Consider the following 14,255-nt stretch of genomic DNA (forward strand, 5'->3'; position numbering starts at 1 on the left):
GAGTAGCTTAGAAAAACCAATGTAAGAAAGTGTCATTTGTAAATTTTCAAACATTTGCAATATTTTAATTTAGAAGCCACATTGGAATAACTTTGTGATATGATATTGGACGTCTAAAGTTAGAAAGCTCATTAGCTGTACTTCAAGTATTTTCCTCGCATAATGTTTATAAGTGTTTATTACAATATCACCTTTTATGGGTGTACTACGAGAAGGAAAAAAGAAATCTGCAGAATTCTCCATGTTGATTAAGATTCGTTTTGCCTCAAATGCTGAGGCTATGGACAAAATAGTCTCTTGCTGAATTGAAGGTGAACAGATACTGCGAAGGCAGACAAGCTTTGCTTACCTGTTGAAAAACTGGGCACTAAGTATTCCAGCTATTCGGGGGGGCGGGGAAGCAATGTGTTCTGTTTTCATCACTGAGAACATCTGGGTGAGGAGCTCTGGGCACAAGGCAAAGATGTAAGGGATTCTGGGCTGCTGATCAGACTCCTAGCAGCACAGAGCAAGAACATGCAAATATTACGGCAGCACCAGGCAATGAAAGGGCTTTGTGAGTGAGAAGAAGCGAGGACTTTCCCATTCAGTTCTGGGAGAGGAAAGAGGAAAGGGCTGGGCTTTTTTTTTTCTGTGTGTTTGTTTTACCCTGCTGTGGAGATACATTGTGATATTTTAGGGGAAAAAATATGTTTTTAAAAATATATATATTTGGGTTTTTTTTTGTTTGTTTGAAAGTTAGAGTTATACACCCTTAAAGAGACAGAGACACAGAGAGAACGAGAATTTTCATCCATTGGTTCACTCCCCAAATGGCCACCAAGACCTGAGCTAAGTCAGGCAGACGCTGGGAGTCTAAAACTCCCACGTGAGAGGCAGGGGCCCAAGCACCTGTGGGCCATCCTCTGCTGTTTCCCAGGCCCACTAAGTGGAGCAGCTGAGACTTGAACCACAGCCCAAATAGGATGCCAGATTTTCAAATGGCAGCTTAACTCACTGTGTTAGAACGCTGGTCTCCATAAAAGTAGTTTTTGAGCTAAGCCTTGGAGGGGTAAGATCTAGGAAGACAGAGGTGGTTGGAGTGTGCTGCCCATAAAAAAAAAATGCAACACATGATAGTGAAATTGCACCAGGCATGTTTATAAAACAAGTGCATCTGTTTGAATTGAGTGTGAAGTTCAAGGGACAGCAGAGTGAGAAAGCCCCTTAGTGCCAGGCTAATGAAACCCCTGTCATGGAGCACTTTGGCTGCCAGGCTGTACAACAGACCCACCGTATCTGAATGACCTTATGGAGTTCAATTGCGGGGTCACATTTTGCGTCAGAATTGGGGGCAATTCCCTGAGTCTGCAGTTAACCAATCTCCCTAGTTGACTGCAGTGTCACAGGTATGTGAGAACATTTGCTATTGAAGCAGGAATCAGGAAGGTAGCTAGTTAGTGCTTTGGGGCAGGAAAATGGCACAGTCAAGTTGAATAAAGATCTGGATTCTGGGAATGCATTGGGCATTCAGTGATCTGGCAGATGGAGAGAGAATGTAGGGAGAGGCAGGGGTCTGTGGACCATTGTTACTGTTGAGTACAGGAGGGGAGAGGCCATCAGATACTACCACAATGACTCTGTTCTTCTGTGACCTGGAAAACCAGTGCTACCACCACAAATATGTATACTGGACTTCCCTGAGCACTTGCAAGATCACTCGCAACTTCTTTCCCTCTATTGTACTTTCCCCTGACCCACGATATTTATATCTCTTGGTCCATGTCTAGTAGAATGGCATCTGACTTAGGTGAACAGTGGGTGAGAATGAGATCTAGCATACCATCATGGAAGCTCCCACTCCTGGCTTTGGATCGGCTCAGCTCCGGCCATTGCGGTCACTTGGAGAGTGAATCAGTGGTTGGAAGCTGTTCCTCTCTCCTCCTCTCTGTATATCTGACTTTCCAATAAGAATAAATACATCTTTAAAAAAAAAAGTACAGGATTGATTAACGTGGTATTTCTGCTCTGTGAAACTGCAGGCACACTGTTTGGAAACCCATCTCTAAAGAGAGAGTGCTTAGCGGCGACGTGACTGTACTGGGGCACTTTGGCACTGCATCCCGAATGTCTTCTCAGACCCCAAAGTCCCACTGGTGCGCTGGGAGCCTCTGCCTGCTTAGAAAAAGTGCCACCACTCTCATGATGACTGTGACAACATTTGTATTACAATTGAAACATTTGTTTTTTTATTTTTTTTTAAAGATTTATTTTTATTATTTTTTATTGGAAAGGCGGATATACAGGGAGGAGAGACAGAGAGGAAGATCTTCCGTCCGATGATTCACTCCCCAAGTGAGCGCAACGGCCGATGCTATGCCGATCCGATGCCAGGAGCCTCTTCTCGGTCTCCCACGCGGGTGCAGGGTCCCAAAGCTTTGGGCTGTCCTCGACTGCCTTCCCGGGCCACAGGCAGGGAGCCGGAAGGGAAGTGGGGCTGCCAGGATTAGAACCGGTGCCCACATGGGATCCCGGGTGTGCAAGGCGAGGACCTTAACCACTGCGCCACTGCGCCGGGCCCGAAACATTTGTTTTTTTAAAAAAAATATTTATTTAAATAGCAAAGGTACAAAAGAGAGAGAGAGAGAAACAGAAGCAGAGATCTTGAGTTGACTGGTTCACTGGGTCAGGCTGCATCCAGGGTCCTGGACCCCCGTCCGGATCACCCACGCACTTGGATCGCCTGCTGCTTGCAGAAGTGCATCAAAAGGAAATAGAATTGTTATGAAATAGAATACTATCAGATTGAAAGAATAATGAAATGATAGCTATTCATTAAGACAAATAGAGAGTTGACTGCAAAGTACAGAAACACTAGAAGAGGTAACATGAACAGCCTGCTTGCTGTGTACATATTTTTGTTTCAGGCCGGTATCGCTTTTTTCTTTCTCTGAACACGTGCTGTAGAATACAACAATCTCCATTCAGCCATAGTTGACTGGAAATGATGCCTGTAAGTAAAGAGGTACTCACGGGCCTGCCCTGTTCTCTCTGCTTCTCACAGGATGTGCTGGGTGGTCTCCTGATCACCGCGCTGCTCATTGGCCTCACCTACCCCACCTGGACCTTCCTCGACCACCTGGACTCAGCAAGCCCCCTCTTCCCTGTGTGCGTCCTCATTGTACCCTTCTTCCTATGTTACAACTACCCCGTGTCTGATTACTACAGCCCAACCCGGGCGGACACCACCACCATCCTGGCTGCCGGGGCCGGGGTGACTGTAGGATTCTGGATCAACCACTTCTTCCAGCTGGTGTCCAAGCCCACTGAATCCCTCCCTGTCATCCGGAACATCCCATCACTCACCACTGGCATGTTAGTGTTGGGTCTAACCAAATTTGCTGTGGGGATCTTATTGATCCTCTTGGTTCGTCAACTTGTACAAAATCTCTCGCTGCAAGTATTGTACTCATGGTTCAAGGTGGTGACCAGGAACAAGGAGGCCCAACAGAGACTGGAGATTGAAGTGCCTTACAAGTTTGTTACCTACACATCTGTTGGCATCTGTGCTACAACCTTTGTGCCAATGCTGCACAGGTTTCTGGGATTACCCTGAGCCTCTGCCAGCTGGCTGTTAGCCCACACAGGCGTGAGAGCTAAGACATGGGGAAATTGTTGGGTGGGCAAGCCTTGACAATTGGGTTTTCTTAAAAAACAAAACTTTGCCATATGCCTGATCTGCCTATGTAAGATGAATGATGCTGCTGTGTTAAGGGAAAATTTTCCCATAAACAAAATCAGTCGATCAGGGTTGCGCTCCAGTGGAGCCAGGCTGGGAACCCCAGGTGAGTCCTGTAGACATCACCCCCACCCACACACACTTTGTGTTACATGGACTTGAACCCAGGCACAGGCTGCAGGAACAGTCATGTACGCTCAGCTTTATGTCCACTGTGGTTTAGAAAACCAGGGAGATGAGATGACCTGGAAGGCTAGAGATAGTCATGACCTTGTCCAGAATCAAGTCTCATTTTCACAACTGGAACTTTGATCCAAGAGAAAGGGTGGCACATATAAAACTGCAATCCTTGGACAGGGTGAGTTCCTCACAGTCAGATTAGACCACGCCAGCTCAGGTAGTGAGCCCATTCTGCATACAGCTGGCTGTGGAGTGGTGCAAGGCAATCTCAGAGTTGTGGGGTCGCGGGGAAGGGCCTGCTTTTCTGATAAGTCCAAGCCTCCTTCATACTGAAATAGGGATCTTCTCCTCCTTGTTTATGCAATTGCAGACTTCCAGGTCCTTGGGGCTGTTCTGACTCATGACACAACAGGGCTGCTGCCACCTCCCCTGGCCAGTCAAGAGCTATCCTTCAGTAAAGTGACATTCAGGATTCGCTGAAACTCCTGTTCTTGAGTGGCTTGGGGGCAAGCTTTCTACCCTGCTGTAAATCTGCTTCACAATCCACAAAGTTAAACAGAGGCTCCCTTTCCATCTTCCCATCGCTCCTGTCTTAGCAATTTTCAAGGTAGTTAATGTGAGAACTGGTTGGGCCTCTCCTAGAAAAACAAGCCAACAGGACAGAGCATCCCCCAATCCTAGGGCAGGTGCCCCGGAGGCTGATGATGGTGCAAACACCAGAATTCCCTCCAGGGGCTCCTCTTCAGTTCCTAAGAGTCAGGGACAGGTATCTATAGCTTTGTTTAAAGTTGGGACATATGGAGTTAATACCATCTCTCTTAAGGTACCAGGGCTGGGCTCATGCCAGTGTTTCATGATCCTGACTCCTTATCATCATGCACTCACTTCGGAAACCTTTATCCTCTTTGAGGAATGCAGAGGCCCCTCTCTTTTCATCCAGCCTCAAACTAAAAACCACTTTTCCTATTTTCAGTAGATTCCATGATGTTATTGTGAGTCTGATCTTGGTATGTGGCTGAGGATACAATCCCTTAATTTTTTGCAGAACGTCCCATTTTCACTTCAAATTCTAATAATTGTTGTAGGAGACAAGTGTCAAAATGACCTGTCATTTCACTGTGGTGACATCAAGCCCTGAGTGGCGTTTACAGCGCTCACAGGCTCTGACTGTCCCTCGGGTGAGGGTTTGTTGGTTGGATAAATAGGCACTTGATTTGCCTTCACTCCCTCCAGTTGCCAAAACAGAGATCACAACACTGGATATTGACACAGTACTTTCACTGATTTGTCCGAGACCCACTGACACAAGGACTAGCTTTTCCGACTTGTGTCTGCAAAAGAGGGGTTTTTGGCTACTGTCACAGAAGTGGGTGCTGGCAGGTCATTTACATAAACATACAGATTTTACCCCTGTCCTTTTTGTTTAAGCGCTGACAGTTGGAAGTTCATTCGATTATAATGTTGCATTTAAGGCTTTAGTGACACAGTTAGGATTGAGACTGAATTTCAGCTACAGGACATTAAAAACTGACCCAAGAACTTGTCAGGATTGGTCACATTTTAGTTATCTGATTTGAAAATCCATGACCTGTTTCATGCCATTGCCTTTCCTGCCCTTCTGCACCCATTTCTCACTCAGCATTTCCGTTTGTTTAGTTGTCTCACACACTACTGCATATCCCTTCAGTGTCAGCCTTTGGGACCCCCTGACACTGGGATTTGCTCTCTGGGGAAAGACTGCCCCCTCCTGGTGAGGTTTTTATCTTGTTCTGGAACCTCTCTCTGGCTCTGGAATGTTAAAGACTAAGAATTTAAGTCAAGCTCACCACGAGGTATCCAGTGTAAACCTAGGGCTGGTGGCCTGGCCACTGCAGAACTGTGACACTAAAGACTTCAGGATTACTGGTCCTCCAAGGAGCAAAGTGGAATGGCATGCTCTTTCTAAATTGTCCCATCTTGTCCCCAACCTACAATCACCCTGGCTGGAGTGTCCATACTGTAACCTTCATTCTAAATAGTTATCATTTTATGCCAGTTTTGCTTGAACCTTCACAACACAAGAAGGGGTGGTGGTTAGGGTGGGGAACCCAGATGACACACCTGAACTAAAATCCCTTAATTTGCAGTGGCTGAAATCATGGCATGTCTAGTCGCCTCACTGTAACATAGGATTTTCTCGCCAAATAGGCAACTCACACCTCCCAGTGTAATCCAAGCATGTGGCGTTTCAGGGCCATATGCTCCAGGCTTCTATTTGGGAAGCCTTCAGCTGTGTTGCTTATGTACTGTATGTAAATGTATTCTTTTTAAAATAAAATCATTTTTTGTTTGGTCATGAGTTCTTAAATGCTTTAAGAGTCAATCATTTTGTCCCCCTTAACCTGGGCTTTCTTGCTCTGGTGTCACTGGACTGGATTTGAAATGGGGACAGAGATAAGTGGCAACCTATTTGATACTTATTGGCGTACGTTAATTATAGGCAAGTGGTGGTGAGCCTCAGCAAGGCCACAGGTGTGATGAGCAGTAAATCACAGCATGCTGTGATGCCGACAAGAACACCTCTGACTTCTTGATACTGGAATGTCCTTTTACCATTCGTGGAAAGTCACTGTGTGCTCAATGTGACGGGCACTGCTTGTTAAGGTAACAGTGGTAGTACAAGGCATTCATGGATGATATGTACTGCTAAAGCAACTACCCTAATTCAGATCCACATTATTTCACCTATGTGGTCTGCCTTTAAGCACTCCTGTTTGCTGTCTGAAGTGAAATAACCCAGAAAACCAACACTCTTATTTACAAGGGCCTGTCTAGGATGCTGTACTTACAGCAAGGTGTATTTATTGCCCAACATACAGAGCACCACGGGCATGTGAAACTCCAGCCCGTTCTGTGGAGTTGTCCCAGGAGAAAGACAGAGGCTCAGAGAACTACAAGTCAGCCTCCGAATGATTAAGGATACAAGGAAAAGAGAACCACGCCATGGGAACTGGAGCAGCAGGAGAGTGATCCCAGCTTGAGAGCTGCAAGGGTTCAAGGCAGGACATGGACGATGTGTTTGTGTGAGACAGACTTAAAGACCAGGTGGGGCTGGCAAGGGGCATGTGATGGGAAGGGTGGAGATGATATTCTATGCCTAGAGGACATCTTGTTGGAGACACCTAGCCACACTCGTCCAGCTCTTAGAAGAAAAAAACCTAACCTCACCCATGTTGGAGTTTGTGATTGTGGGTGAGAATAACTGTCAGTGATGGAGTAGAGGATCACCAATGGGCTTAGACTTTGCAAAACCAAAGCACGAGAACAGGAAGGTGGTGTGCAATACCCCTTGCTGTGCAGTGACAGCTGGAAGAGTTTACAGCCTCCTTCTCAGCATTCTTCACTCAAATATTTAAGTCAGCTTGGGCACCCTCTCCCTCATCTCTGAACTGTTCATTGTACAATCTTACTCACAGGTCCTCTTGCTCTGCTCTAGGTGGAGACCAGCAGTGGCTGGGGATCAGTCCATACCTTTCATGTCTATTGTCTCCTTCAGTCTTAGTTCAGTTCCCTGAAATCCTCCTGTGAAATTTGGACTGGGTCTGGGGCAGGGGGTTGCCAGACTAGGCTAGACTCCAGGACCCACTGGTGTTCGTGAGAGCCAAGGACAGTGTAGGATGGGCTGGGCTAGGTCTCAGCACCTGCTGAACAACATGAGAGCCATGTCTGAGTGGGGACCAGGTGTGGCAGAGCTGTAGAACTCAACAGTAAGAAATGGAATGGGTGTGGGCCAGTTGGGCAAGGCCAATGTTCCTACCAGGACAGGAGGTGGACTAAGTCTGGGCCAAGGACCCATTTGTTTGCACAAGATCTGCCACTGAAGGAGATCTGATAGAGGAGCTTGGGGAACTCCTTTGTCAGGATGCAGTCCTTGCAAGTTAGTGCAACAACCATGGCTGGGAGCAGCCCAGACCAGGCCAGGTTAGTGCACCCGCCAGCATACCTGTGGCTCAGGTCTGGGGGCAGACCAAGCTGGGCCAGTTCATAACATCCCCTGGCATATCTTAGAGCCAGGATGGGGAGAACAGGCCAGGCCAGACTGCAATGCCAGCCAGTTCTCATTAGGGCTGGAACTGGGGCCAGACTACAGTATCTGACAGCAAATGCTGAAGTGAGGTGGGCCATGCCAGACTGGGCCACCTCACCCATGAGACCCAGGGTTGGGGAGCGGGGTATGTGCCTGGTAGGGGGACTGCAGGAGACTTGCACTGGTGAGTGTCGGAACTGGGACTAGGGCATACCAGGCCACCTATTGGTCTGCATGTGAACTGGGTTGGGGGAGAGCCAGGCTGGGCTACCTGACTATCCAATGATGCATGCAAAGCCTGAGTTAAGTGCAGGCTCATGGAGCTTTACTGCAACATCAGCTGGCAAGTACTGGAACTGGGGACAAATCCTGTCAAGCTACACTGCAGAACCACCTGGAGAGTGCAAGATTTGGGACTGGAAGTGAGCCCAGTTGGAAAACTGTGGGCACCTCTCTGATGGATTGCAACTCCCATGGGTGAGCATGAGAACCAAGGCTGGGGATGGGTTGGTGGGTGGTGGCTCCTGCAGGCATGAGTGTGGGCTGGATAGTGGGGTCAGTTGGGTTGAGCTAGGCTTCAATGCTCATTGACATGCATGAGAGCTGAATGGGATGTGGGAGAGAGGGGACCAGTCTGCTGCACATGGCAAGCACAAGAACCAGGGCTGGGGGTGAGTTATTCGGGGCAAGGTAAGTGGGGGCTATTATGGGGTTGTTTGAGCTACAGCTCTAGCTGGTGTACATGAGGGCTGAGTGTGTAGTGGGCAGGGTTGGACTAGGCCACAGTATCCATTGGTTTATATAAGAGACAGGGCTAGAGATAGAACTGAACCAGTAATTGCAACTAGTAGTGTTTGCGTACGCTGATGTGGGTGGTGGACTTAACAGGACACCATGCTGACAAGCACACACAAGAGCCAGGTCTGGGACCACTTCAGACAAGGTTTAACTACAGATCTTCCCAACCAAACCATTGGACTCAACTCCAACCAGGGGGAGGATCTCAGGATCTGTGGTTTGACTGTTAAGTACATGTACCAGAACTGGGCATCCTCAGTGGCCTAGATGGAGCAGTGGATGGCACGCCAAGATGCACATGGAGGACATGGCAGTCCATTGGGGTCTGCAGAGGACATCTGGTTCCACAGCAGAGGAGGGCAAACAAGTTGGTCAACTACCCCAGCCAAGCATTGACAGCAAATTTCTTGGCAAATGGAGATTCTAAGGTGGACTGTCAGCCAATGCTGCTTGGAAGGATTTCCTCATCCTTGGACCAGCAAGATAGATAGCATTTCAGAACTACTGATATCTCTTGAACAGAACCCTCAGAGCATGCTCCACATCGGGGACCCTGGGATGACATGGGGTAGCCCTTCCCCATTCCCGGGTACTGAGGCGGTTGGGAGGCTGAGGGTGGCTTCTCCCTTTACTTCCCTTCTTTCCCCAGATACAGGAAAAAACAAATTTAGAAACAATAATCTCGCCCACTTTCCCATAATCTTTGACCCTTCGCATCCATCCTAAACAACTACATAAATATCATCAAAAATAAATTTTAAATAATGTTGAGAGGAAAAAAATTAAATGTATGTATTTACTTGAGATCTTTGGTCCACTTGGTCACTTCCCAAATGACCCCAACAGCTGGGGTTGGGCCAGGTTTAAGGCAGGAACCTGAACTTCAGTTGGGGTCTCTGACGTGGGTGGCAAGGAGGCACCCCGTTGCTTCCTCCCAGGGTGCATATTGGCAGGAAGATAGAGTTAAAAACGCAGCCACTCCCGGGCATCCCAGGACAGGACAGAGCCTCCAGCATCCACTTAACTGTTGTGCGAAACTCATGTCCCCAGCATTTTCACCATGATCCAGGCTCTGATGGATCTCTTCAATGATGATGAAGACCTCATTTTCTATTAAGAGGCTACAAAACCAAATGGAATAGCCATATTACTCATGTTAGACAATGGAAGTTTTCCTCAAAGCTGCTTGCTTTTTTTTTTTTAAGATGTATTTTCCTTGAAAAGCCATATACAGAGAGAGGAGACAGAGAGAAAGATCTTCCATCGCTGCTTCATCCCCCAAGTGGCTGCAACAGCTGGAGCTGGGCCAATCCAAAGCCAGCAGCTAGGAGCTTCTTCCAGGTCTCCCACGCTGGTGTAGGGTGTCAAAGCTTTGAGCCATCCAAGACTGCTTTCCCAGGCCATAAGCAGGGAGCTGGGTGGGAAGTGGAGCAGCTGGGACACAAATAGGTGCCCACATACAATCCCAATGCATGTAATGCAGAACTTTAGCCACTAGGCTACTGCACTGAGCCCTTCATTTTTTTTTAACTCAGATTGTAAATGCATGAAAAATCATATGGTGATTCTTCATTTCTGTGAACATAAGGCTTTAATAAATGACTATGGACACAGTGGTTGAAAACAACCCCACATCTGTCGTTTCAGGGCACACCTGAAGTACAGGCTTGCGTATTTACATATTAAGAAGGCTGAATGTGGGCCATGAATAGAATGTTAAGTTCTTAAAACTAGCCACATGAGAGAAGGGAGCTATGTGAAGCCAAACATTCTTCTTCCTTTTCCACGCCTGCCTGTACTGCATGCAAAAACAAACAAGGAAATCTGGGATGTAGCTAGGCGTTCAGGCTGTAATGTTTATTCAACACTCTGCTGGTCTTGCTCTTGCTGTTTCAGGATGCCCTCGACCACAGCGCAAGCCGTATGCTTTCCAAGCAGGTATTCTGAGCTAGTCAAAGCCTCTTTGATCTCCACAAAGCTGACCCCAGATCACTGGGAACTGGGCGGTTCTAATGCTGGTGCCTGCAAGAATCTCCTAATCTGCCTGCATCCATCCACGGGCCTGCACAGCAATGAGGCCTTCTGGGTTTCTAGTCTACAGACTGTTCCATGGGAACTAGATGGACAGTGTTAAGGCTGGAGTAAATTTATGCACATGTACACGAAACAGAGCACTTCAACCATCTTAACTGGGCGCTGACGAAAGATGCTTAATTATTTTAAGCATCAAGAGGGATTTCATTATACCCCCAATACACGTCCCAGGCCATCAGTGTGACAAGTGTTAGGCAGTGACCCCCGGTCCAAATGATCTCTCCTGCCCACAGGATTATTTGCTTCCGGGTGTCTCTCTGGCTTATCTTGCTGCATCAGCCTGTACAGCACCCAGTGCTCTTGATTTAAATGTTCTGCTCAAAATTCACAGGTAAGACAACTCTGATTCATCCCATCCAACCCAGCCTGGACTTCTGCCCTGTATCTGTCCAGCTCCAATGAGAATGCGTACCGAGGCTGCATCCCTGTCGGTTGCTTGTTGTGCCTGAACAGGTGCCTGTTTTATGGAGGGGTGTATTTTCATTCCGTATGAGAAAATACTGTGACTTGTAGAAAGCAAAAACATTTTTCTATCAGATTTGGTATCAAACAGAGACATTTGCTTATCTTCACCTTTCTGTCTTAAAAAATCAGATTCATTTCCTATCTGGCAAACCCTCTAATTCCAGCGCTGCGGACCATGCTTTCAAAATATTTGCTGATGACAATCCTGCCATGTTCGTGGTCATACCTAACAGCTGAAGAATAAAGAACAATGCTGGTTGCTGTCAGTGGATGCCATGATTCTTAACAATTTTCAGGATGTTTTGTAAAAACAACAAAAAACACGTGAAGGAGTGGGAGCTGTGCGCAGTGGTTAAGCTTCTGCTTGAGACTCCTGCATCCCTTACTGGGATGTCCTCGCTATTCCACTTCAGACGCAGCTTCCCGCTTATGCGTACATTGAGTGGTAGCTGATGGCGTGACTAGCCGATTCCCTGCCACCCACGTGGGGAATCCCAGATGGAGTGCCAGCCTCCTGGCTGCAGTGTGTACTCGCCTCTGCTGTTCTGAGCATTTGGGGAATGAACCAGCAAACGAGAGAATTGTCTCTTTACTTCTCAGATAAATGCAAGCATTAAAAAATAAAATAAAATCTTCCAAGAAAACTCAGCATTCTGGATAAGTAGGTCAATGATGCAAATCATTGAATCAGCTGTGATCTCCACCTCATATCAAGCTGTTGCAACCCCATTTATTGGTCATGTATCTTCTGACCAAGTCATTCATCTGTTAAGTCCATTTGTTTTCCATTCTAACCATTTCCTCCAATTAGTAACCAAAGAAATTAAAAATATGAAACCAGATCACATGGAAAAGATTTAATAGCGATGCAGGGATGCCAGACTTTAGCAGTGGACTTGATCTCTAAATCAAATGTCAATGTCGTTTTCGTCTTTCATACTGCAGCAGGTGTCTCACCCAGTAAAGGCTCTTGGCCGCCGCCAGACCGCCCTGGCTGGAGTTCGTTTGCTTCAGAGGGAACCGCTGTGTAAGACGATCAGGCTGTGGAGCATCAGTGCCCAATAAGCTGCAAGTTCACACACGGAGCAGCCAATAACCGTCTTCCTTCTACAGCTTCCTGCTCCAGAGCACATAAACATTACTGGGATGCTTGGATTTGATCTTTCCCCTTCATGCTAGGATATCCAATCAACTATTGGTGGATTTTCGTTACAAGTGATTTCTTATTATCCAAAAAATATGAAGATGGCTGATTACTGACAGAACAAATGGTTCCACCCTCTGCAGCAATGGCTGTCACATGACCCAGGAGCCGTGATTTGAATCACTGAGAATCTGACAGAATGTCTCATTAAACAGTTGTAGGCCAGTAAGCCCGCACCTTGAGCAGAAACACCAATTATATACTACATGCCGTTTTACTTTACGTATCCATCAACTGCTGTTACACTTTTTCTGACTTCACTGAGGTGTAATGCACACCACTTGAATTAAGGTATAAAATATTTGCATCACTCTAAAATGTCTTTTTTTCATGTGTTTTTTAAGTGGGGCCAACACAATGGCACAACTGGCTAATCCTCTACCCACAAGCACTGGCATCCCCTATGGACTCTGGTTCATGTCCCAGCTGTTCCACTTCCCATCCAGCTCCCTGCTTCTGGCCTTGGAAAGCAGCGACGATGGCCCAAAGCTTTGGGACCCTGTGCCCACATGGGAGACCTGGAAGCTCCTGGTTCCTGATCAGCTCAGCTCAAGTTGTTACAGCCTTTTGGGAAGTGAACCAGAGGATAGAAGATCTTTCTCTGTCCCTCCTTCTCTCTGTAAATCTGCTTTTCCAATAAAAATAAATCTTTAAAATACATTTAAAAATATATTTTTAATTTTTATTTAAAAGGGCAGAGTTATGGAAAGAATCTTCCCTCTGCTGTTGGTTCACTCCCCAAATGACCGCAGCAGCTGGAGCTGAGGAACTTCTTTTGGGTCTCCCACAGGGAATCAAGAACTGCAGCCATCCCCCACTGCTTTCCTGGAATCAGAAGTGGAAAAGCCACTTCTCAAATGGGATGCTGGTGCGGGGGGAGGCTTAATGTATTATGCCATGGTGATGATCCGTTATTGTTATTTTAATTACTTTATAATCTGCTTACATTTATTATTTCTATTTATTTATTTTATTCATATGTACTCAAGGACTCAGGTGGTTCTTCGTTGCCTTTCCAGTCTTCACAGGGAGCTGGATTGGAAGTGGGCACTGGGACTGCTGCAGATTTGTTGCAATCTTCTATCTCCAAGTATCACAGATAGAGGACATGTTCCTTCACATACTGTAAATACTTGCGTCATAGCTTTTTCTTTCCCTTTAAAATGACTTCAAAATTGATAACTGTTAGACCATTACTGATTTTTTTATTTGAAAGGCAGAGACACATACAGAGAGAACTCCCATCCACTGATTCAGTTCACAAACATGGATGAAAGCTAGGGCTGGACCAGGTGGGATGCAGGAACGATGTTTGGGTCTCCAATGTGGGTGTGGCAGGATCTCAGATCCTTGAACCTCCCAGGGTGCATGACAGCAGGGAGCTGGGACTGAGAGTGGAGCTAGGGCTGGACCAGGCGCTCCAATGTGGGATATGAGCATCCCCAGCAGCAACTTAAGTGCTTCCAAAGGTTTTCTAAAAATGCTCTTTTCTTGGTTTGCCCAAATGAAAATATGTTAGATGTGGAGAATACAGCTGAAAACCTTAGTTGCATCACACTCGACTGATGGATACTCCAAGTATCTTGTTTCATCCTGCAGTACGCACAGGCTTCCATGTGAAGTTCTGAGCTGAGGGGCCCAATGACACTGTACCCTGCAGCGTGTTCCTCTGTCCCTCCCTAGGGCTTTGGCTCAACAATGCAGATGCACACACACAGATAGCCCAATAG

At 46.8% G+C, this 14,255-nt stretch overlaps 1 protein-coding gene across 2 annotated transcripts in view; it reads left to right on the forward strand.

The window, feature by feature from the left end:
* SGPP2 (sphingosine-1-phosphate phosphatase 2) overlaps positions 1 to 6,229 on the forward strand; it is a 116,918-nt gene extending 110,689 nt beyond the window's left edge. For both annotated transcript variants that reach the window (XM_040982783.1, XM_040982784.1), the window contains one exon: positions 3,044 to 6,229. In XM_040982783.1, the coding sequence (XP_040838717.1) occupies positions 3,044 to 3,595 (552 nt within the window). In that variant the 3' untranslated portion in view covers positions 3,596 to 6,229. The remainder of the gene's footprint in view (positions 1 to 3,043) is intronic.
* Positions 6,230 to 14,255: the final 8,026 nt, after the last annotated feature.

Source organism: Ochotona curzoniae, unplaced genomic scaffold (genome assembly GCF_017591425.1).
Source record: "Ochotona curzoniae isolate NIBS_2020 unplaced genomic scaffold, NIBS_Ocur_1.0 contig_3643, whole genome shotgun sequence".
Classification (NCBI taxonomy): Eukaryota; Metazoa; Chordata; class Mammalia; order Lagomorpha; family Ochotonidae; genus Ochotona; species Ochotona curzoniae.